Raw genomic sequence first — 22,102 nt, 5'->3', positions numbered from 1 at the left:
AAGCCCTGGTTTTCACTTTTAGTATTTAATAAATCTTTCTATATCAAAAGAGCTCTGAGTACAAAAAGTTTACAGAACCAGGAAGAGCTCAAGAGATGGAGAAAGTCATCTCCAGCGTAGTCCTAGTCTTTGAAGACAGGTTACTTCATGGGCACACAGGATAAGGCCCCAGTTTAACCTCCAATCCTAGAGGCAAACTAGGAGCCTGAGCTGGTGACACCCTCAAAAAGTGGCAAACGTTTCAGAATTAGATGTGTTCATACACAGCCTTGACTGTTGCCCGTGATCTCCCAGGATGAGGGGGAACAGAATGCATCTGTCCTTTTGTGACAGAGGGTCACAGAAACAAGGAGCCAGGGGTGAGGAAGGAATGGAGGAAAATTATATGTTTGAAGGCAGAAGATGGAGAGACAGCAAAGATGAACATTAAAGAAAGAGGGGAGAAGAATACAGATCTAGAATTTCTAAATTACCCTTGGCTCAAAGGTCTGGTTTACCGCTGAAGCAGTATAATTATAAAGCTGGCTTAAAACAGACCTAGGATCTAGTTACTAATTTCTTACTAGCAATAGCATCAAAACCCTTTCTGCTGGTAGCTGGTCTCTTGACAAAAACCGTGCCTCTCATACACGATGTGACCTATAGGGAGAACTGGTTTTAATCACGTGGATCTATAAAATGGTATGCAATTGTGGTCTCCCTTCTCAGATGTCAATCCGAGCAGAGAAGAAAGTGAGGGTTGCAACTGTCAAAGTAACTTGGGGTTGGGGGGTACATTTGACATAAATGCTCCCTTGTCTTGCAGATGCAGTATACAGGCTAAGTTTGTCAGAAAATTTGGTGGGAACCGTCTGGTGGATTTGAGAAAAATGACCAGAAACATTCCTGTTGTGCTCATGTTTTTGGACCAGATTCTGCTTGGCCTCAAAAAGGAAATTCTGGCCTGGTTACGCCTTAAATGGGTGCTCAAATCCCCTGAAAATTTATTGCAGAAATGCTTTCATTCCTACCCCATTTTAGTTAGTAAGAACAGTAGGCATCATAGGCACAAAGGGCTTGACTCCCGTTTACCTTGGCAATTATATAGCCAGTGTTCAAAAGAAGACTTGTTTACTTCAAAGGTACAAAATTCCCATTTGTAAAAAATCTTTCTAGAATTATACATGGTAGGCATTCTTCTCCCTTTAACTATTGCTTGTGTTTCCTAGGAAAAAGTCAAATTACAAATGTAGATTTAAAAAAAGGTAGCCTTTCAGAATCAGGATCCCAAGTTCTTTCCCAATATAACTAACTCATCAGTCAATGATTCCTCAGGATTAACAATCACTCCTTTTTAAATGCAAATCTCTGGTAGGAGGATTAAGTCATTGAGCCCCAGGAACTGGATGGAAGGGGGCTGGGGACAGTATGGGGGAGCCAGTGGAAAAGTGGTCTGTAGACAGCACAAGGGGTTTGGGGAGACCAGGAGAAGAGGCATGCAGGAAAGACAGACTTTCATTCCACTTTTCCTAGGCCTTAAGTGATGCTGAGTTTTCTGCCAGAAATTGCAAATCAGCTTGTCTCACCTTTTTATTAGTGAGACAACTGTAGTAGTATTTCAGATTCCTGGAACAGAGATCAGAAAACAAACAAAAAACCTCAGTGAGTGGTGGAGGCATTCCCATGAAATACTATATAAATCAATATTATCCATTTGCTTTTTTTCAACAGATATATACCCACCATGTACCAGGAAATATCCTAGTTGTCAATGAGAAAAAATGATTTTTACGCCATGCCAATCATACTATAATGTACACTAGTATAAGCGAAGTGTATAAAAGAGATCATGGAGAGATCACAATTCATAATTATGAGTTGAGCTGGGCCATCAAGGTTTTGCTGAACTGATAAGCTGATTGTGGCAGAAAGTGTTGGCAGATCTGAAAATCCACGATCTGCTAGACTACATGTCCCAGCCTCCCTTGCACTTAAGGGTGGCCATGTGACTGAGTTCAAGCCAACTGAATGGGAGTGGAGGGCATGTGTACCATTTTCAATCCTGGCCATAAGCATCTCTTTCATGGACTCCCCAGTGTTCTTTTCTTCTTTTGTCAGGTAGGATGGAGATGATCCCCAGGGCTGTCTTGGAAGCTGTGTATCAAGGATGGCAGAGCCTCAGCCCTTCTAGGTTCTGAAGGACTGACAGATGGAAGGCTGCTTCCCCAACATGTTCAACCCTACAGTGCTGTAGCAAAAGTAAACTTCTGTTACATCTGATCCAACACGCATTTGCCTGTCTGTCGTGGCAGTTGGGCTCGCTCACCGCTGAAGGGCTGACAATCCAGCACGTGAGAAGCTGCACAGGGGCTAAGGGATCGGCATGTGCCAGGAAGCTCAGGAGAGGCAGTACATAAGGCTGGAAAGGTAGCAGAGCACAATGACACACATGCTCAGTGCTGGCTTCTTCCCACAGGCCCGTGGTTCTCAACCAGGGGTGATCTGGCACAGCACTCCCGTCTCCCAGGGAACATTTGTCAATGTCTGGAGCCATTTTTGGTTGTTACACCAAAGCGGGCGAGGAGTACCACTGACATCTGTAGGTAGAGGCCAAGGATGCTGCTAAACACCCTACAGGGCACAGGACATCCCCCTACATTAAAGAATTATCTGGGCCAAATGTAAACAGTACTGCGATTGAGAAATCCAGCTACAGTAAATGGGGCACAAGCAACAATTCTTAAGAGGAGAGAATGGTAATCATGTTTGTGTTTTGAAGAGAGAATGCTGATAACAATCTAGAAGATGAGAAAAACCAGAGATGAGAAAAGCAATTTCATCCTTTGTTTATCAAGTACTTACTACGAGTCAGGCACCAGGGATACAAAGATGAATAATAGCCCAGACAGTCCAATCATGATGACTTTTATGGGACCTGCGGAAACTTAACCCCTGGCCTCAGGGCTCTGCCTCCGGATGCATTAGCATCCGTGGCCTTTGGTTACCAGTTCAGAGCCGACAAAAGTAAAGTAAGAGAGGATGCTGGACTAGATCAGTGATTGAAGAAATGGAGAAGAGGAAACTACCTGAGAAACATTTCAGAAGTTAAATAAACCATAACTGGGTGTCCAAGTGGATGGAGAAGTTGAGAGACGTGAAAGCCAACTCTGAGCAGGTGATGATGCTAATAAGCAGGACATAGGGAGAAGAACTGACTTAGAAGGCTGTGATTTGCATTCTTTTCTTTGAGGCCTGTGAAAATCAGAGATCCCTAAAAGACTGATACAAGCAATTGACATAAGAAATACTGATGTCCAATAAACAGTTTCAAAGATGTTTCACTTCACTAATAATCACAGAAATGGGTATTAAATCAAAATGCTCTTTTGTATCTTTCAGACTGGCAAAAAAATTTTTAATTATTAATATCCACTGTTAGCCCTGATATGATTAAACAGGAATTCTTATTCTCTTAGGGTGGATGGGTAAATTTATAAAAATCATACTAAATGGAAAATTAATTACTAATGCTTGGAAAAAATACATATAAATATATAATATTTACATATATGTATATATATTATGGGTATATATAATATTTTGTGTGTGTGTGTGTGTGTGTGTGTGTATGCTCTCTAATCCAGCAATTTCACTTCTAGGAATAAATTCTAAGGAAATTATCAAATGAGTATAAAAAAAAGTATATACACCCCAAACATTTAACATAGTATTGTTTATATTACATTGGAAACAAATGTCCATAAATAGGGGACTGGTTAAATAAATTCCAATACTTTTTGAATTCATGAAAAAACTACTAAGCTACTAAGAATAACATTTATTGAAAGGAAAGATAGCCACACTATTAATAATATTAACAAGTTAACAATAGTAAAGTGACTAAAAATCAGGTTATTAAACAACTTGTAGAGTAGGATCCCTTTTATGTTAAAATATAGATAGGAAGGTAGATAGATAGACAGGTAGGTATGTAGATAGACGATAGATTACCTAATAAGAACAGAAAAATTCACACTGGTACATAAAAAAGGCAATAATGGTTGTCTGTGGGAGATGAGGTTGTATTCACTTCTTGGTAAATGCAAGTAAGGTTTTAACATTTTATAATATAATATGTACAACATAATATAACATTGTTATACATTTTATTGTCTGATGGTTTTACAAACATTTTTTCTTCGCTACAACAGAAAGAGTACAAGCCCTTTAAATTGTACATAAGATCTCCCAGCCCCTCCAAAAAAAAGATAATGGCCTATTTAATTCTCTGTGTTTAAATCATTCACTATAAAGGAAGGTTCAAAGGAAAGGTGACCACACGTGCTGGGTGTCCCATGCTGGTCCTGGGTTGCACACACTGTCCTGCCATAGTTATTAAAACTGTCCACTGCCACTCAAAGTTTCCTGGTTGGGTGATAAACTATAAGATCACTCCGCTCAAAGATGAAATCTACAAATGTAACACTGCTAAATTTTATCCTAATACACAGTTTGGCCAGTCTCCCAAAAGTTCTGTTTGCATCCCCCAGGCCCCTCAACCTTTGCTATCTAATCATTTCATGTATTATTTATAGACAGAGACCAACCTAAAATATCCTGCCCTTCGATTCCCTCTAGCCAACAGCTGAAGGAATTTACCTTTGTCTTTACTGAAGACTACATTGTATCATTAAGGCTTTCATCTAAACCTTGTTATTTTGACTTTTTGACTTGCTTTGCACTCTCTGATATATAAAGTAGCAACAATTTCTACAATGAACAAGTGTATTTGTCCACCAGAAATTCTTTCTGTCCCTGAGCTTCCCAATGGTTATGTATTTGAGAATTTGAAAAATTGCCTGGCACAGTTTAACGAGAGCATTTAAACAGACTTTCCCTACAAAGCTTATCAGTTAGTTACTTAACCTCTATGAATAGGTTAAATATTTTCCATAGTATTTATACAAATATACCTGGTTTCATGTTCAACCTAATAAAAAGGAAGTTATTCTTTCCTTAAATTACTCCTGTTTCTTTCATTTTTATCTTTCCCTTCTTTACAACCGCTTGGCTAAGAAAGAAATGCACAGGCCAGATGTGGAAATGTCGCTTTATAAATACAAGATTCAGCCAGTATACTGTTGTTGTCCTTGTTTTAGGGAAAGAAAGGTAACTACTCCTCCAGGTTGTATGCTTTGGCCATGAAACTGAGGTCTAAAATCAAGTCAAAGGACTATGTCGAGTTAAAAACAACAACAACCTGGAAATGAAACAATCTATGTGCTGCATCCAGAGTGGTGATGCAGAGGCTAGTGTGATACACAGAAAGTATCCCAGCATGTTCTGGGTGCTTAACAAAGCATTCCTTGTTTCTGTTATTTCCCAAAGGCTCCAAGCACACATACACTACAAATTCTCTGCCAATGGAGAAATGCTCTGCTAACGGCTTCATTCATTCCCACAAGCTATATTTATTCATTTTTCAACCAAAAGTGGCATATTGAATATGTATTCCTGGAAATTCCTGAAATCCATTCATTAGGCTTTCAGCTAGTTTCTCATACACCTCCACATCCCAGGAGCCAACCCCAGCAAACCCAAGTCCCAGATGCTCCACGGTCAAATGCCTTCATATCCAGCCCTGGGCAAGAAAAAGGCCTTTAGGACAAGACCGCATGATGGTGAGTGATCAGCTAGCCCTGCGTGTCGCCTTTTAACTCATAGTAAACCCAACCCCCTAACTATGACACCACCCAAAATACTGCCTTCCACTGCAGGTCCTATGCCTTCTGCCTTCTGTTTGCTTCCCTAAACTCAGAATAGAAGTGGATTAGACCAGCAGCTGGCTGACATGCTCTCGTGATCTAGGACAGCCCTTGAAAGTAGGCAGGTGGGAGGGAACAGCTTCAGACCAGCAGGTCGCCCACTGGCAACCTCACCTCGATAATTCCATACAGCCCAAGAGACAGCATGTCATTCAGATGGTAGACTGCAAAGACCCTGACAGCTACAGCTCAAGGACCATCATGCCCCCAGCACAGTTTATGTTTCTCAGTAAACAGGGAAAGAAAGCCCCTTGGAAATGCATCTGAAATCAGGCAGTTTCTAACAGAACTAGAACTAAAATGTAAACCTTTTTTAAATTACATTTTTCCATTGTAAAAAGTTCTAATTGGGAAAGACTATGGTTCTAGTACTTCAATTTACCTATAAAACCAGAAACACCACTAAATACAGCTAATGACAAGTGACCTCACAAAGATGTCACAGCTGATGTTTGGAACAGCAATAGGATATAGGGGATAGTCCCCCAAAAAAGCTTACAGACAAATGAATTATTCCATGAACAAAAAGAGGGGCCAATCTAAACATCAGTATATGAGACAAATACTACATGGTATCACTTACATATGGAATATAAAAAATACAACAAACTAGTGAATATAATAACAAAGAAGCAGACTCACAGATACAAAGAACAAACTAGTGGTTACCAATGGGGAGAGGAAAGAAGGAGGGGCAATATAGGTGCAGGGGACTAAGAGGTACAAACTATTAGATATAAAATAAGCTACAAGGATATATGGTACACCATGGGAATAGAGGCCAATATTTTAAAATAACTATATATGGAGTATAACCTTTAAAAACTGTTAATAACTATAGTGCACACCTATAACTTATATAATACTGTACAGCAACTATACTTCAATAAGAAATAATAATTTAAAAAACCAAAATATAAACATGCTATATGAATGCCTCCACGAGAAAAACACTAGGTTGGGAGTTAGGAGACCTACGTTTCAAGTCCTGCTCTGGGGGTCATCCAACATATGACCTCGAACAACTTAATCCCTCTGGGTTTCTATTTCCACAACTATGAAACAGACATTAGATTTGATGATCTCTAAAATCCCCGTTCTGCTTGAAATGCATATTGTCCTGTAAAAGACTGGATTTTCAATTTAAACCCCTGCAGCCCTACAAAGAGTTCTGAAGCTATAAAGCCCCAGGATACCTTTTCCCTGTCTTCTAAGCAGCCCACAGGCTGTGTCTCAGATTCCCACACTGGATGCCCAGGGGCTCGGCTGTCCTGCGGAATGCCTGAAATTTAGGCAGGGGCTGCTCTGGGGCTGAGGGAGCAAAGGGTGCAAATACTAAGATGAAATTCTGTGATTTTCACTGAAAAGTACCATAGCCAAACAAAGCTAGTATTCACACTTTCTCCTTAGCTTGGAGGTCTTTCCTGGAAAAGAAAAATCACCAGCAAAACCACAGTCCCTAATCAGCAGGCCCCAAACCCAATCTTTCAGCAGGACGAGGAAGGTTCAGGGAAAGCCAGAGCTGTACTTCCCGGCCCACAGCCCACCGTGATCCAACCCAGCGTCAGCTCCAGAGGTTGGGAGGGGAGAGGCAGGCCACTTGCAGCCTCCTCCTGCCTGACCCAGCTTCACATGGATGGAGAAAGAGAACCCGCTTCTGGATTCTCAGCCTGCACAAACCACAGCTCCTCTGATTCTACCCCTTAAATCCAGTCTCCATCAGGAAGCAACCAAGAAAATGTGTTCTGTCCAGAGGTTGATTCTGGAACAGGGGAGGTAGGTCACCTCCAAAGAATCCAGAACAGGGGAATGTCTTCAGCTACAACAGAGGGCATTTGTGCTAAATGTAACGGCTATGCTTCATGAGTGTGAAGATACTGAACAAAGGACTGGGAGATTCTCAGAAGGCCTTTCAGATCTGGGGTCAATCTGCATGTGTCAGAAGAGATTTGAGGGCCTGGGATGGAACACACTGCTCCTTAATGTCATCACCAAAACCGAGCAAATGGAGTGGGGGTGGGGACAACCAACAGCTAGAAGACACATGAGCCCTCAGCCCCGCAGAGTCAACGAGTAGGAGAAAAGCAGTGCCTCTTTCTTAAACTCAGGGCAGCATGATGGTGTTGGCAGACTGGAGGGACCCTTAGTCTTCTGGGGACTTGAGCATCCACGTCCCCTTCTTAAGGGCATGCAGACTCTGGGCAGGGTGAGCCCTGTGTGTGGCCTCCCGCCTTGGCCAGAAGCTGAGAACAGATATTTACTTTCCCTTCCACACCTGCTAGATGCAGACTGGTGATGACCGAGCCCAGCCAACCTGCTCCTGAGACAAAGCAAGGGCAGAGGAATGCTGCCAGGTCATTGCAACAGAGACAGCTGGGGACTTGGGACTAAGTCTGCCCTTGCTGTGCTAGTTATAAGACAGTTATGCATCTTCCTACTTCTTGGGCCTTTGGCCATTTCCAAGGAGCAAATCCCACGGATTCTGAGATCTTTGCTTCTTTCTGTTTCCTACTTGCCCACACTCCACCACCGTATCTTCCATTAAATCCCCTTCTGCTTGTGTCAGCACTAATCTTGTTCTGTGGCTGCAACTCAGAGCCAAGCAGGGATGATGGCCTGTGGGTGCTGCCTTGGCATTCTGCTGGGTAAAAGGCACTCATCTTCATACTCAAGCTCTCCAAAGGGAGTAACTAAAAATAAACTCTCAGGGAGAGTGATGTCTCACGTGTGATGGGTAAATGACCAGATACAGAAAGCAAGGAATCCATCAATAAATGGATAGGGGGAAAGGTCTGAGAGCCTAACCTCTGAACACAGACAGCTCTTTTCTTGGTCAATCATAATAACAGCAACAGTATAACTAATATTTACTGAGCCCTCACCATAGGCTGGGCTCTACTCTGGAAGCTCTCCTTGCTTTAACTCATTTAATCCTGAAAACTCAGTAAGAGCAGTTACAATGAATACTCCCACTGCACAGATGAGAAAGTTGAAGCCCAGAGAGGTCCACTTATGGCCCAGGTTCCCACCACTGATAAGTGATTGACTCAAAATCCAAACCAGGGCAGCCTGATTCTAGACCCATTCACTCAAACCTAAACCCCTACCCCGCACAGCTCTAAAGCTAAAAGATAATCAGCAAAAATTCATGGGCATGAGTTAAGTGTTGTCTGAAAACAAAGCACATTTTTATTTGGGTGGCTCTGATAATATTTGACAATTGCATTGACATATGGACCAATATATTAATGTTACATATTAAAACATTTTCTTTGACCTAAAAGCCCATTTTTTTCCCTTCTGATTTTAAAAGAAATGTAAACACTGTCACAGGCCCCTAACCTTATGGTGGGCCCTGGGCACTATGCCTTCTGATGATGTCGGCTTTGATGGCTGGCTGCACACAGGATCCATCTGGGGGGTTACACTGTCTCCTTAACTTAAGAGAAACGTCATCTCAGAAGCAGCAGAAATTCTCAACTGCAGGCAGACCTTGTTTTATTGGCTTCACTTTATTGCACTTAAAAGACACTGAATTTTTCACAAATTAATGGCTTCTGGCAACCCTGCCTCAAGCAAGTCTATTGGTGCCATTTTTTTCAATAGTGTTTGCTCATTTCTTGTCTCTGTGTTACATTTTGGTAATTCTCACGGTATTTCAAACTTTTTCATTACTGTTATATTTGTTATGATGATCTGTGATCAATGCTGTTTCATGCTACTACTGCAAAAAGATTACAACTCCCTGAAGGCTCAGGTGATGGTTACCATTTTTTAGCAATAGAGGATCTTTTAATTAAGGTATGTCAGTTGGTTTTTAGACAACATGCTATTGCACACTTATTAGACTACAGTATAGTCTAAACAACTTTTACATGCACTGGGAAACCAAAAAATTCATGTGACTCACTTTATTGCAATATTCGCTTTACTGCAGTGATCTGGAACCCAACCCAAAATATCTCCGAGGTCTGCCTGTACACTCCTTGGGAGCGGTGGGTGGCGAGAATACAAACCAGAACAAAAACCCAAGCACTGTAACTCATATTCACATGCCTTGACAAGTCCTTTGATGTCTTAATAAAATGTATCTGTATATATGGTGACCCAAATGGTGACAAATGGTCTGATAAGCACTGCTGAAGGCTGGGGCCATCATCCAGCCTTGGGTAAATTCACTAATCTCTTTGTTTCCTCATTTGTAAAATGACCTGATAAAAGTTTGTAATTCAGAAGGCGCTGTGAGGAGTAAATGAAGTAGTATGGATGGAACTTAACATAGCCTCTGGCACACAGTGAACACTGGGTAAATGTTAGCTAAACTGATCATGACCACCATCCTCATTATTGTCACTACTTCTCCAGGACCCTTATTGCTGCTGCTACCCAGGAAGAAAAGAGAGGAACATATTCTAATCTGGTTAGGTAAGAGGTCTGTGACCACACATACACACTTCAAGAGTTTATGGTCCAAATATAAATATCTGACTCCTATATTTTGAAAGATTCATACAACAACTAACAGATAATAGAAGTGATAATAAGCACACTTAAAGTTAAAAATAATAATAATAAAGAAAAGCCCAGAGATCAGAGCCACTGACTAAAGCAGCTATGCAAAAGGAGAAAACATCCTCTGTGGAAAACACTGCTCAGTGATCTATCAGTGAGGGTACTTATGCTCAAAACTAAGTTACATAAACAAGGACCAGAGTCAATACAATGAGGCCTGCACCCCTACCAAGCACCGCTGAAGGGGAGCCATTTACAGCTCCAAAGTCAACGGCGAAGTTTTATCAAGTAAAATAGCAGAAAAAGGGAAAGTAGAAAATGTAACCTGTTGTCACAGATATTTGAAGTATCTGAAAACAAATCAGAACCAGAATGAGCAACTCACCATTCAAAACGTAATTCAAGAAATTGCAAAAAAGTATTTGAGAAGGAAACACAAGTAAAAAGGGCAAGAGTTCTACCCTGGGAACAGCAAGAAAACCTGGAAACAACGTATTCGTGTCCTGGGGGGGGAAGCTAACCCTGAAGAGACGAAAGAGGCACTCACAGAGAAAGGAGGACTAGCAGACAAGGGGAGGCGAGATGGGGCCTGGGATAAGAGGGACCCACGTCAGTGAGGAGCTTCAGAAATCTAAGTGACAAAAAACATGCAAAGACCACGTACACAAACTGTCTGCTGGGAGGCAGCCCAGTTCCCACAAGAAGGGCATTGTCATCGGCACCGAGCGAAAGGATAAGACGTGATTCCACCCTGCCCGGGGTCCCTCTGGCCTAGTCCTATCTTTTACACCTGAAACAGGAAACTCTTCTTGGAAGTAAACAGAAGAAGCAGGGTGAAAAGTGTCAGGCTTGAGCTGCCTGGCACTGAGGGCAATTAGAATAAAGTGGAGCCGGCAGATGCAGTGAGATATTCTGGGGAAATGCTTATTTTCAAGAGAAAAATGAGACTTTGATCTCAAAGGAGAGGGGACTAGGCATAGCCCAGTGTGAAGCCTGAGGAGGGGGCAGGAGGGCTGGGGGCTGCCCTCCTACGGCTGCCACCAGCTGGAGGGAGAACCTGGCATGTGGGGTCCACAGGAAAGGGATGGGCACTGTCCCCCAGGGTGAAGCTGTGCCTGGACACAGCAGGACTTAAGCTAAGGTATCCTTCCTCTGCTTGTCACTCACACCCCAGGTGGACAAGAAGATGTCTCCTGGAGTTGGGAAGGAGGAAGAGAGAAAGGTAGCACTACGACATGCCCGTTCACTCCTGCATGTGTGATCCAGCCCAGCTATCAAGAAGTCACTGGGCCCGGCAAGCGCCCGTAGGGGGAGCAGAGTCTCCAAGGCAGCGCCGTGGGGAATAGAGGAACAAACGCAGCATTGGGTGCCTTAGTTTTTGCTCGAAAGCCAGCCCTGAGGACACAATGTCTGGTCTCTCCCGCTCGCTGCTTTGGGTGGCCGGTTGCCTGGCTGCGCTCTGCGTGCTGACCACAGCTCAGAGCTCCGATTTGACCCTGAAAGTGACTACACCCACTACTTCACCGACCACCACCAAGACAGCCCCAGTGACACCGACAACGCATCCGACGGTCACCACTCCAGCACCTGAAATCTGTGAAAGCCGCAACAGCTGTGTTTCCTGTTTTAATGCTAGCACTGCTCATACTACCCGCTTTGGGATAGAATGTAAAGGTAAAAGCTACTATTCAGATAATTCAACAGTTAGTGATTGCCAGGTGGTGAATGGCACAGAATTCTGTTCTGTGCCCACTACCATATCGTTGCCAACCAGTTCTACAGCTAAAACCACAACTCTGCCTTCCCCTTCTACAACTTCCACCACAGCTACTACTACAGATTCAACTAACACCACTTTAACTCTGACTTCACAACCTGTGAGGAAGTCAACCTTTGACGTAGCCAGTTTCATTGGAGGAATTGTCCTTGTCTTGGGTGTGCAGGCTGTAATTTTCTTTCTCTATAAATTCTGCAAGTCTAAAGAATGAAACTACCACACTCTGTAAACAGACCCACTAAATGAACAAGGACAGGCATGTAACTCACTGAAACCAAAATACTATCTTTCAAGATGTCCCACGTGGAAGACGCTATTTCAGGATCTTCAAAATTTCAAAGGATGCATACAGGACCATCACCCTTGAAGAAAACAAAATCAGTTAAATCATTTTGCTCAATGGGAATATTTAAAATATTCTGCATGAATCCTTGTGGCTGTCTTCTTTTATTTTAAATGGCTGCTGCTGTGGGATTATATTCTCTCTTCTTGACATGCCAAATGTAACTCTGTACTTGATGGAAAACACTGTCCTGCACAGACAACCTCATGACTCTTTTGGCAGTTTAAACATAGTCATTTTAAAGCCTGAAAGCTGCATTATTTTCATTCTAACTCAGGATGTAGTCAGAATTGAGAAGAATGTGCCAAATGAGCATCAATCAGGTGGATTTTTTGGCTATCATTTAAAAGTGGAATAAATTTATAAATTTAGTATCCTTAGAGTAAAATTTTGTACTTAATAACAGTTATTTTTTCTACATTAGAAATAACATGCCACACAGGGAATTACATTCCAGATTTAAAAAATGAATGGAAAGAATACAAAACATTAAAGTATAGTAGGTTGTTCATACTTGTGAAGCACCTTATATCATTGAGAAAATAAAGAACAGTGCCTTAAAAACCAGACTAACAGGTAGAGGATAACCTAGCATGTTGGTGATTTGTTCTTTCTCATTCATGAAGGGTAAGGTTGGTCTAAGGATGTAACCGTTGATGTGAGCAGTACTAAACCTGTTTCTAGATACCAAAAAAAAAGAAGTCACTGGCATCACTGCCACCACCCTGGTCCTGGCCCTGGCCCTCATTATTTCTCCCAGGACCGTCATGATTAGAGTCTTCTTCTACACATTCCTTCTGACCTAACTCTCCCTACACCTCAACCCCACCAAACCTCTGCCACACTGCTTGCCACCAGAGTACACTTTCCAATGCACAAGTCTGATAACGTCCTTTCCTGCTTAAATGTCCACAATGGCTCCCACTCTCTACAGCAGTCAGCAAACTGACCTGTGGACCAAATCCAGCCTGCAAGTGACAAATGTGTTTTATGTGTTTAAAAATCTGTTATGATAATAACAACAACAACAATAATAATGGACTACTACTCAGCCATAAGAAAGAAGGAAATAATGCCATCTGCAGCAACATAGATGGGCCCAGAGATTATCTATACTAAGTGAAGTAAGTCAAAGAAAAATATATGCTATCACTTGTATGTGGAATCTAAAATATGACACAAGTGAACTTACTTATAAAACAGAAACAGGCTCACACAATAGAAAACAAACTTACGGTTACCAAAGGGGAAGGGAGAAATAAATTAGGAGTTCGGGATTTGCAGATACAAACTACTATATATATAATAGATAAGCAACAACGTCCTACTGCAGAGTGAGAGTACTATATTCAAAATCTTGTAATAAACCATAATTTAAAAGAATACAAAAAAGAATATATATATCTGAATCACTATGCTATACACTAGAAATTAACACAACACTGTAACTCAACTCTACTTCAATTAAAGAAAGAACCGTAAAAAAATAAAAATATAAAAGGAATATTTGACAGAGATGTATGTTCCCTGCCAAGTCTGAAATATTTACTATCTGGCCCTTTTCAGAAAGTTTGTCACCCCTCATATCTTTGGCAAAGAGCAAAGCAGCCAAGTATACAGCAGATCTTTCATGATCCTGCCCCGCCTGCTCCTCAGCCCCCTCTGCCCCGCTCTCTGGGCTCTGAGACCCCGGGGACGGAACCATACCGGGCCCCTGGTTCTCACGGTGCTCTGTCCCCTCGTCTGTCCGGGAAGGCCAGCTCCTGGCGATGATCGCTGACTCACGCTTGGAAGCCCGGGAGACCCGCTGTTGATTTCCTCAGGAACTGGACCTCCGCAAACAGGTCACTTCGGCCACCCCTCGCAAGTCTTTTATTTCTTTACACCCATCGGGCCATGAATTCACAGGAATGGGTTTCCGCGGTTCTGGCTCCTTCCCCTCGGGTCTCACAAAGCCCGCCTCTGGACGGGGCAGGCTGGCGCCTCAGCTGAACCCTCTCTGGCTTCCCTCTTTCTCTGACCACTTCCCCGACACGTGTCAGGAAGCGCTCCCGCTCCGCGCGGCGGGAACCGGGCCCTTGTTCCTTCACAGCGATGCCAGCAGCGTGCTGGGTACCGCCGCCGCCGCCGCCGCTTCGTGGGGCCGTTCGTGGGGCCTGCCTTTTTGAACAGTACCCATGGCCTTGTTGGCTCCAACACCCCTTTTCTTGTAATTTCGCGTGTATGGGGCCCCAGGAGCCACTCCACGTTTGCTTAAAGGCCTGGAGAACACAGAGCAAGCACCTCTCCTCTCTCCCTCAGCGTAGGCCCAAGGAAGGGGGCGTGGCCACGACGCCCGTTCCAAGGACCCCGGGTCAGGCTGCCCTCCGCGCCGCCTGAAGAAACACAGGCCCACAGCACTGACGACGTTACTCTAGAAAAGAAGTTTGAATCCAATGATTTTTAAACCCTCGTAGCTCTGAAGTGATATTCCATGAGAAACAGATTTTATATTTTGGGGTTGTTGTTAATGGAGGTCCTGGGGATTGAACCCAGGACCTCATGCATGCTAAGCATGCGCTCTGCTACTGAGCTCTACCCTCCCCGAGAAATAGGTTTTAAACTGCAATGTAAACTAGAAAAAAAAAAAGTCTTGCCTGTGTCTCCTCAAAGAATTTTAGAAATAGTGCTAGCTCAGCTCTCAGAAAATAGTTTTCTTTGCTTTTTCTCTTTGCAAAGAGCCCTTTTTAAGAGAAGTTAGGTTAAGGGGCTGAGAACACTTACTGTGCAAAGGAGATGTGTGGTGCAAAGTAGCTGATCTCCCGTGGAGGCTCGGTGGTGGAAACCAAGCCAGTGTTCAGCTATCCTGGTGCTGAAAAGCTCATTCTGGGATTACCATTACGCCTGGTTACTCTACCTTTTTCTTACTTGTACTCTTTTTAACCAAAAGATAAAATCCTTTTTTTTTTTTTCTTGCTACTAACCAAAAGATAAAATCAGGCAAGGATCTCTCAATTAAAACTCTTGTAAATGTTTGGTAAGAAAGAGATCAGAACCTTAACTTCTGTATTGTAGATGCCTACTCTATTTAAAAAGTAACAAAGGATAAATTTTCTTCCCATTCATGACCCCCGATCCAGCCCCAAAATCATTGTTACTGGGCATCTTTCCAGAGATATTCATAAGAATACAAATACTTAATCCTTTTTTTTTTTTTTTTTTTTTTTTGCTTTGGCTATCATCAAAAAACACAAATTGAATGTTTTGAAAAAAAATTAAATAAATTTAATCTACTACTGCAAATCACTCTGAACATTTTTTTACTAGTTTGAAAATAAATTTTATCTACTAATGCAAATTACTCTAAACATTTTTTACTAGTTTGAAAACTTTCAATGTGTTAATTTCCAATGCAAAAGTTATTAATACAGACTCTACTCTGACTCCTGACAATTCAGGAAAGTTTTGCTTTATGAGACCATTCTTTAGGTTACTTAAGCTTCTGAACCCCCAAACCACTAAAGCCTTCTGCCTCTGCTAAACTAATAAGCCCCACAGCACGATGGAGGTGGGAATGGGGCCTTGGAGGAAAAGTTGGAGTGGATTTGGCTTCTTGTCTATTTTATTTTGCTAAAAGATTCAGCGATGTATAGGTTTATCATTCTCTCTCTAAACTGAATTCCTTTAATACTTGGTGTCACTTTGCCATGAGACTTCAGGTTCCCTGAAACCTTGTGCTGCTGTCTCTGGCATTTGAAGAAGCAATCACATCCTCCTATCTTACTGAGTGGCTTCAGGAGAGACATACCTTCTGTCTGCCCTGCTGGGGATTCTGAGTCTTTCTGAGACTTCTTGTGTGGATACGCCTGCTCAACAATTCTGGTTCCCATTTGGGAGGGAATCTTAAAGGTTGTGTGCCTTCTCTAGATCCCAGAAAGCCAGGCTGGGTGCTGACAGCCTCCTGAGGCCCTGTCTGGGGCCCTGCTGAATGCTCAGATTTGTGTGCTCTCTTCCAAACCCCCTCGCTAGCCATCTGCAAAAGCCTGCGCTCACAGCCCTCAGTGGGGCATAAAGAAAACCAGCCATTCCATGAGGGTGTGCAGGGTGAGGGGTATGCAGCGCTGGGGGTGCCCGCAGGCCAGTTGGGGAGATCTACAGTCTGACTGCAGCTCTCGGGTGGGCTTTGGATGGAGTCCACAAAGCTGTTAGTAGGACACACATCCCTTCGATGCCCTCCTGGAGCCTAGCCTGCTGTTTCCCCGCCTCTTGCTGCCTACCAAACCCCAGTCATGCATCATACCTCAGCACTGGATGCAGAGAAAGAAGTGGGCAGCACCCCACACAGTTGGGGATCCAGGCACTCACTCACAAGCTGTCTTTCTCCGTCCTGAGAAATCCCCCGGGCTGTGCCACCTTGGGGGAGGGTCACAGGTGAAGTGAAATTCCCCTTTCCCCTCTTCAGGGCATACCATCTTGGGTTTGACTTTGCTCCAGCAATGTCCCCTGCTGTGCTCCCAGATCCCCAGAGACATGGTTGTCTCTGGGTGATTGTCAAAAATCAGTGTTCTTTGGTGGGAAGACGGTAGAAAACTCCTATTCCATCATTTGGATTGTGTCAATGACCTTTTCTCGTCATCTCTCGCTTTCCTTTGCCTGAGACTTGCCTGATCCAAGTCACACAAAGGCTCAGCAGCACCATGCCTAGTCGGGTTTTCTTCTGTCTTCTTTTCACTTCCATCATGAAGAAGCGTCTTTGGGGCTCATCGGTGGAATGCCAAGAAAAGCCAACTCAGAATTTCAGCCTGACCTTGTCACTCGAGGCAAAGCTCCTTCCTTGAACCAGAGGAGCAGGGAGAGGTGGACCCAGGAGTACAGGGGTACCTGCCGCCACTGGCCTCCACCTTCTTGTGGAAACAGTCCTGGGCATGACCTCCTCCGGGCAGCCTCTCCTTCCCAGGCTGAAGCCCTTAAGGGTCGGTCAGAAGCCCTCCCTGCCAACGGGGACACCGGAGCTTGGGTTCTGGCCTCACCAAGCTCCCTCTGCACACTATTCCCAAAAGGCTTCACTGAGGGGAGAAAATAATCCCCCAGAATCAAAACAGAAAGGAGCTTTTTTCAAATCTTGACTCTTGTGGACTTAGATATTGGAGTGGACAGCAAAATAAATAGAAATTTTAAGTTGTGTTTGAAAAAAACATTTCTAGAATATACAAAAATAATAGAGTACATATAGAGGTGTCTGAGAGAAATCAGCTAATTCACCTCTGCTTTGTGATCAGGAAGTAAGTTTAGGGAGGGAGGTTATGTGACTTGTTGAAGAGCATGTACTTCCTTAAGGACAGAAAGTACATTTTTATATAATGCAAATATATATACATAATTATACATATTTATTTACATATAAATATACTTTATATAGACACAATTATATATTTATATATAAACATAAAATTATATTTTATATATGCAAATATATACATATAATTATACATATAGTTCCCAAGCTACTGTTTATACAATATCAGACTACTTTTATGGAGAAAGGCATGGATTACCTTTCTCTAGTATGCCCATTGGTAAAACTTTATAAGGGACTGCTGGGTCTGTCTCTGAGAAGCTTAACTTACATGAGACATGGACAATTTAAGTGAGGTCCCAAGGTAGGTGATGATCTTTGTTAAATACATGAATATATAGACATCTCTTCTTATTCACTCTATTGGCAGAGATGTCAGTTTGAAAAATTAAGAGCAACAGACTTTGAGAAGGACAGGCAATAGCTTTGGTTGGGCAGCAGGAAAGTCACCCAATCCCAGGATCAGGGATCAGCTAGAACCTGGTGGGAATCCCTCACAGTCAGTGCACAGTAAAGTTACATACAATTGAGGAGTCAACACTGACGTACTTTTGTGGTTTCTATTCTAAAGCATCCCGGTCCTCCACCTACAACAATGTCTGAAATCAAAGTTAATGTACACAACACAGGGAGGACAAAAATGCTTGGAAACTGTATAGTATTTTATACAGAAAGACGGCTTCAAGAAACAAATTCTCCAGTAATCCCGTCTGACTGCTAAGGCAATTAAACAGGCATGGGGTGCTGTGAAGGGAGGGCTCTGGACCAGATTATCTCCCAGGGAGAAGCAGAAGTCACAGAGATTTTCCATAAATCTCCTCTTCTGACAATTTAAAAACCAGAAGGAGATAAATGAGTGACAGACCCAACCGTGTCTGTCTTCAGAGTGACTAAGCCATGGCTACCATCTCCAATCAGCGGGACGGAGTCTCCTTTCTCTTTTAATGAGGTCACAATCATTAGTCACTTCAGTATTATCGTCTGATGCTATTGCTGTTACAGGCAGAGATGAGAGGTGGAGGGTCTTGCTCTGCATCAGAAAGACGCCCCCGCTGCTTCCATGGTGAGCTAAATCCAACAAGCTTGGACTCCACCCCAGATCCCAGCTTTCAGAGAGGGAAGCTCCCCCGCCCCATGCCACTGAGAGCAGTTTTCTTTGTTGTGCACTAACGGCTGTAAGCAGACCCAGGCACGAGGATGCTTGTCCCACTTGTCCCCCTGTCGACCTCAGAGAAAGTCCTCTGTAACTGCAGCCCAAGCCATGAATAATTGCCCTCTCCCAGATCCAAGACCCAAAGCCAAGTTTCCCTGCATATCTCGCTCTCTGGCGGCAAACATGGTCTATCTCAGCCTTTCTGCCTGGAGAGGAAAAGATGAGGACAACTCCTGTCCTGTTCCAGCTCCTCCCCTCAGATGACTCAAAAGGATTTTCAGTTCCACAGAAAGCAGGCTGAATCTGCTGACTGAGTTTTTGAAGATAGCAGGGTTTTTGTTTGTTTGAGCCAGGCCCACCTCATCAGCACAACCATGGAACTTTAGACTACTTTCATATTTTCAGTGCCACCTGAAAAAAAGTCACAACACGCATGCTTGAAAAATGGAGTTTGCTCTTCTAAGAGTTACTTGCCTACATAGTTTCCAACAGCGACTGATTTTTCTCAACTCCTAGGTAAATTTAAACCATTCTGTGTTCATTTGCTCACCTTCATACCTTTTCAAGGCCATTTCTCCTACTACGTGGGGGATTCCCTCACACAATCCCACTGATCTTCAAGTGGCCGCTAACTCTTCTGGCGTCTTATACATACCCTGATGCAGACATTACCTGGACTCCTTAACTTCTTCAGAGACTGGCTAGACTAGTCTCTGTGCCTGGCACTTCATGTAACTATTCCATGAGGGTCTGTCTTATCTGAAATTAGGTTATAAATTCCTTGAGGACAAAAATGTTCATTTTCCACCTCTTTCCTTTGTGTGGCCCTGTCTCCCATTGATTAACGTGTACCCTCATATGTGGAAAATTCTACCTTTTTTTTAAGCTTGAAACTACTCCAAACAAGAAAGCAATGAACATGAGAGTGCTGATGATCTTCTTCAACCCCGAGGAACTTGATTTAAAGCCAATCATCTATTTTTCCCACTGGCCCAACATTTAGGGAAAATTTTTATGCAAAGAATGAGATCTAGAGACTCGGGGAAATGGTTCCAATTCCGTTTCTCCAGCAGCTGACAGTCTAACCTCATCTCTCATACCTGGTCAGCCCATCAGCAAGGCATGCTTTCATCACAATAGTAAACACTTCATTGAGTCATTCCTACATGCTAGGTAGCCTGCTAAGTGCTTTATACTCATAGTCTCACTGAATCCTCACCACCATCCAAAACAGGAACTGTAATCACCCTCGGGTCACAAATGAACAAACCTGGAGACATGAAAATGCGGTAACGTGTCCAAGCTCATACAGACCTGCAATGGATAAAGGGAAAATGCAAATCTGAAGTGTGTGTACGCCCTTGCTACTCACTGTGGTCCCCTGACCGGCAGCATCAGCAGCCTGTGGAACTCGTTAGGAATGCAAATTCTCCACTCCCACCTTAGACGCACTGAATCAAAGCCCTGGAGCTGGGCCCCAGCAATCTGGGCTTTAACAAACTCTCAGGTAATCCCGACGTGCCAAAGGAGTCAGCAAACTTTTTCCTATAGGACCAGGAGGGAAGTATTTTGGAATTGCACACATATACAAAGTAGCCATAGAAGATACATAAACAAATGGATGGGACTGGGTTCCAGTAAAAGCTTATTTACAAAACCAGATGGCCAGCGGCGGGGCTGTAGTCGGCCCACCCCCATTAATTCTTGTCTAAGAAGTATTCTGAGAGCAGTTGAGCAAAACGTTACCTTATTAAAGATGGGTAACATTCTGAGTCAAAGTTTTAACTAACAAAGGTGGGAGTGGTTCAGAAAAAACATTTTATAAAATTTTATTAATTTTCTTTTCAATTAACTTGCCCAGTAAAAAACTGTAAGAATGTTTTTGACAAATTGACTGTACTACAGATGACAGATTAAAATATTTTTTGACAGATTAAAAGCCTTTAAGTTTTAAGTTAACTTCATGTAATAAAGTCCTTAACCCAAAATGGATTTTCCATAGAGATTTTTTAATAGTATTGTTTTATAAATTAAGGTAATACTCGGATGTGATAGAAAATTCCAACTATAAAGAAAGAGGTAAAAGTTCAATTCACCCATCTTCCCTATCTTCACGTCCATTCACAGATGTAACAGCTCTGGTTTTTTTTAGCTCTTCTGATGACGGTCATTGTTACCTTAAACAGTATATGTCTACTTGTATTTCCTGAAAACATATATTATTTTTCTGTTGTCAAAGTATATGTATTTACATCAGTTAGTGATTTTGACAATATCATCAGTACTTGTCATCCATTTATTGATTCTAAAAATTTTCTCTCATAGTACAGTACTTAAAACATTACAATTTCAGGCAGACCTCAGAGATGTGTGGGTTCAGTTCCAGATCACTGCAGTTAAGGGGAATATCACAATAAAGTGAGTCACGTGCATTTTTTGGTTTCCCAGTGCATGTGAGTTATGTTTACACTATACTGTAGTCTAAGTGTGCAACAGCATTACATCTAAAAAAAAAAAGTACTTGCCTTAATAAAAAAATACTTTCATGCTAAATAATGTTAACCTTCACCGAGTCATAGCAGTAACATCAAAGATCACTGATCACCATAACAAACATAACAACTATGAAAACATTTTAAATAGTGTAAGAATTACCAAAATGTGATACAGAGACATCAAGTGAGGAAATGCTGTTGGGAAAAATAGTGCCAACAGACTTGCCCGAGGCAAGGTTGCCATAAACCTTTCATTTGTGAAAAAAAACACTGTATCTGTGAAGCACAGTAAAGTAAAGCACAATGAATTGAGGTCTGCTTGTATTTAAATATTGCTCCAGGAAGAATGAAATCATGGGATTGAGCACATAGAGAAGGAAAAGTAACCAGTCTCCTTTCAGAAACCACAGCCACTTTAAGGAGAATGTTCCAGACTTCCAGGTCATGCTCTGAGACCACTGTTTGCTCTACCTCAACTCACCCGCATTTACTTGTTTGTTTTGCTCAAACAAAGCTTCTTTTTTTTTTTTTTTTTTCCCATATAGGGTGAATGATTATGAAACTTTCAGTTTTTGCTTGCCTGAGCACGTCTTTATGTTGCCCTCCTCTTTGGTTGGTAGTTTGGTTGGTATAGAATCCTGTGTTCAAATTCAGGGGTCAGCAAACTGTGGCCTAGGGGTCAA

At 42.6% G+C, this 22,102-nt stretch overlaps 1 protein-coding gene and 2 long non-coding RNA genes across 4 annotated transcripts in view; 2 read left to right on the top strand and 1 right to left on the bottom strand.

The window, feature by feature from the left end:
• LOC116661621 overlaps positions 1 to 2,380 on the top strand; it is a 39,913-nt gene extending 37,533 nt beyond the window's left edge. For both annotated transcript variants that reach the window (XR_004317572.1, XR_004317573.1), the window contains one exon: positions 2,098 to 2,380. This is a non-coding gene — a long non-coding RNA (uncharacterized LOC116661621). The remainder of the gene's footprint in view (positions 1 to 2,097) is intronic.
• LOC116661623 overlaps positions 1 to 14,694 on the bottom strand; it is a 37,654-nt gene extending 22,960 nt beyond the window's left edge. Inside the window, exon 1 of the long non-coding RNA XR_004317577.1 lies at positions 14,144 to 14,694. This is a non-coding gene — a long non-coding RNA (uncharacterized LOC116661623). The remainder of the gene's footprint in view (positions 1 to 14,143) is intronic.
• On the top strand, positions 11,723 to 12,521 carry LOC102519305 (sialomucin core protein 24-like). Its single transcript, XM_032474167.1, has one exon. The coding sequence runs from the start codon at positions 11,723 to 11,725 to the stop codon at positions 12,302 to 12,304; it is 582 nt and encodes a 193-aa protein (XP_032330058.1). The 3' UTR covers positions 12,305 to 12,521.
• Positions 14,695 to 22,102: the final 7,408 nt, after the last annotated feature.

The sequence above is a fragment of the Camelus ferus genome, chromosome 35 (genome assembly GCF_009834535.1).
Source record: "Camelus ferus isolate YT-003-E chromosome 35, BCGSAC_Cfer_1.0, whole genome shotgun sequence".
NCBI classification, from domain to species: Eukaryota; Metazoa; Chordata; class Mammalia; order Artiodactyla; family Camelidae; genus Camelus; species Camelus ferus.
Note: the sequence above shows the minus strand (reverse complement) of the source record. Positions and strands in the feature narration are given on the sequence as shown.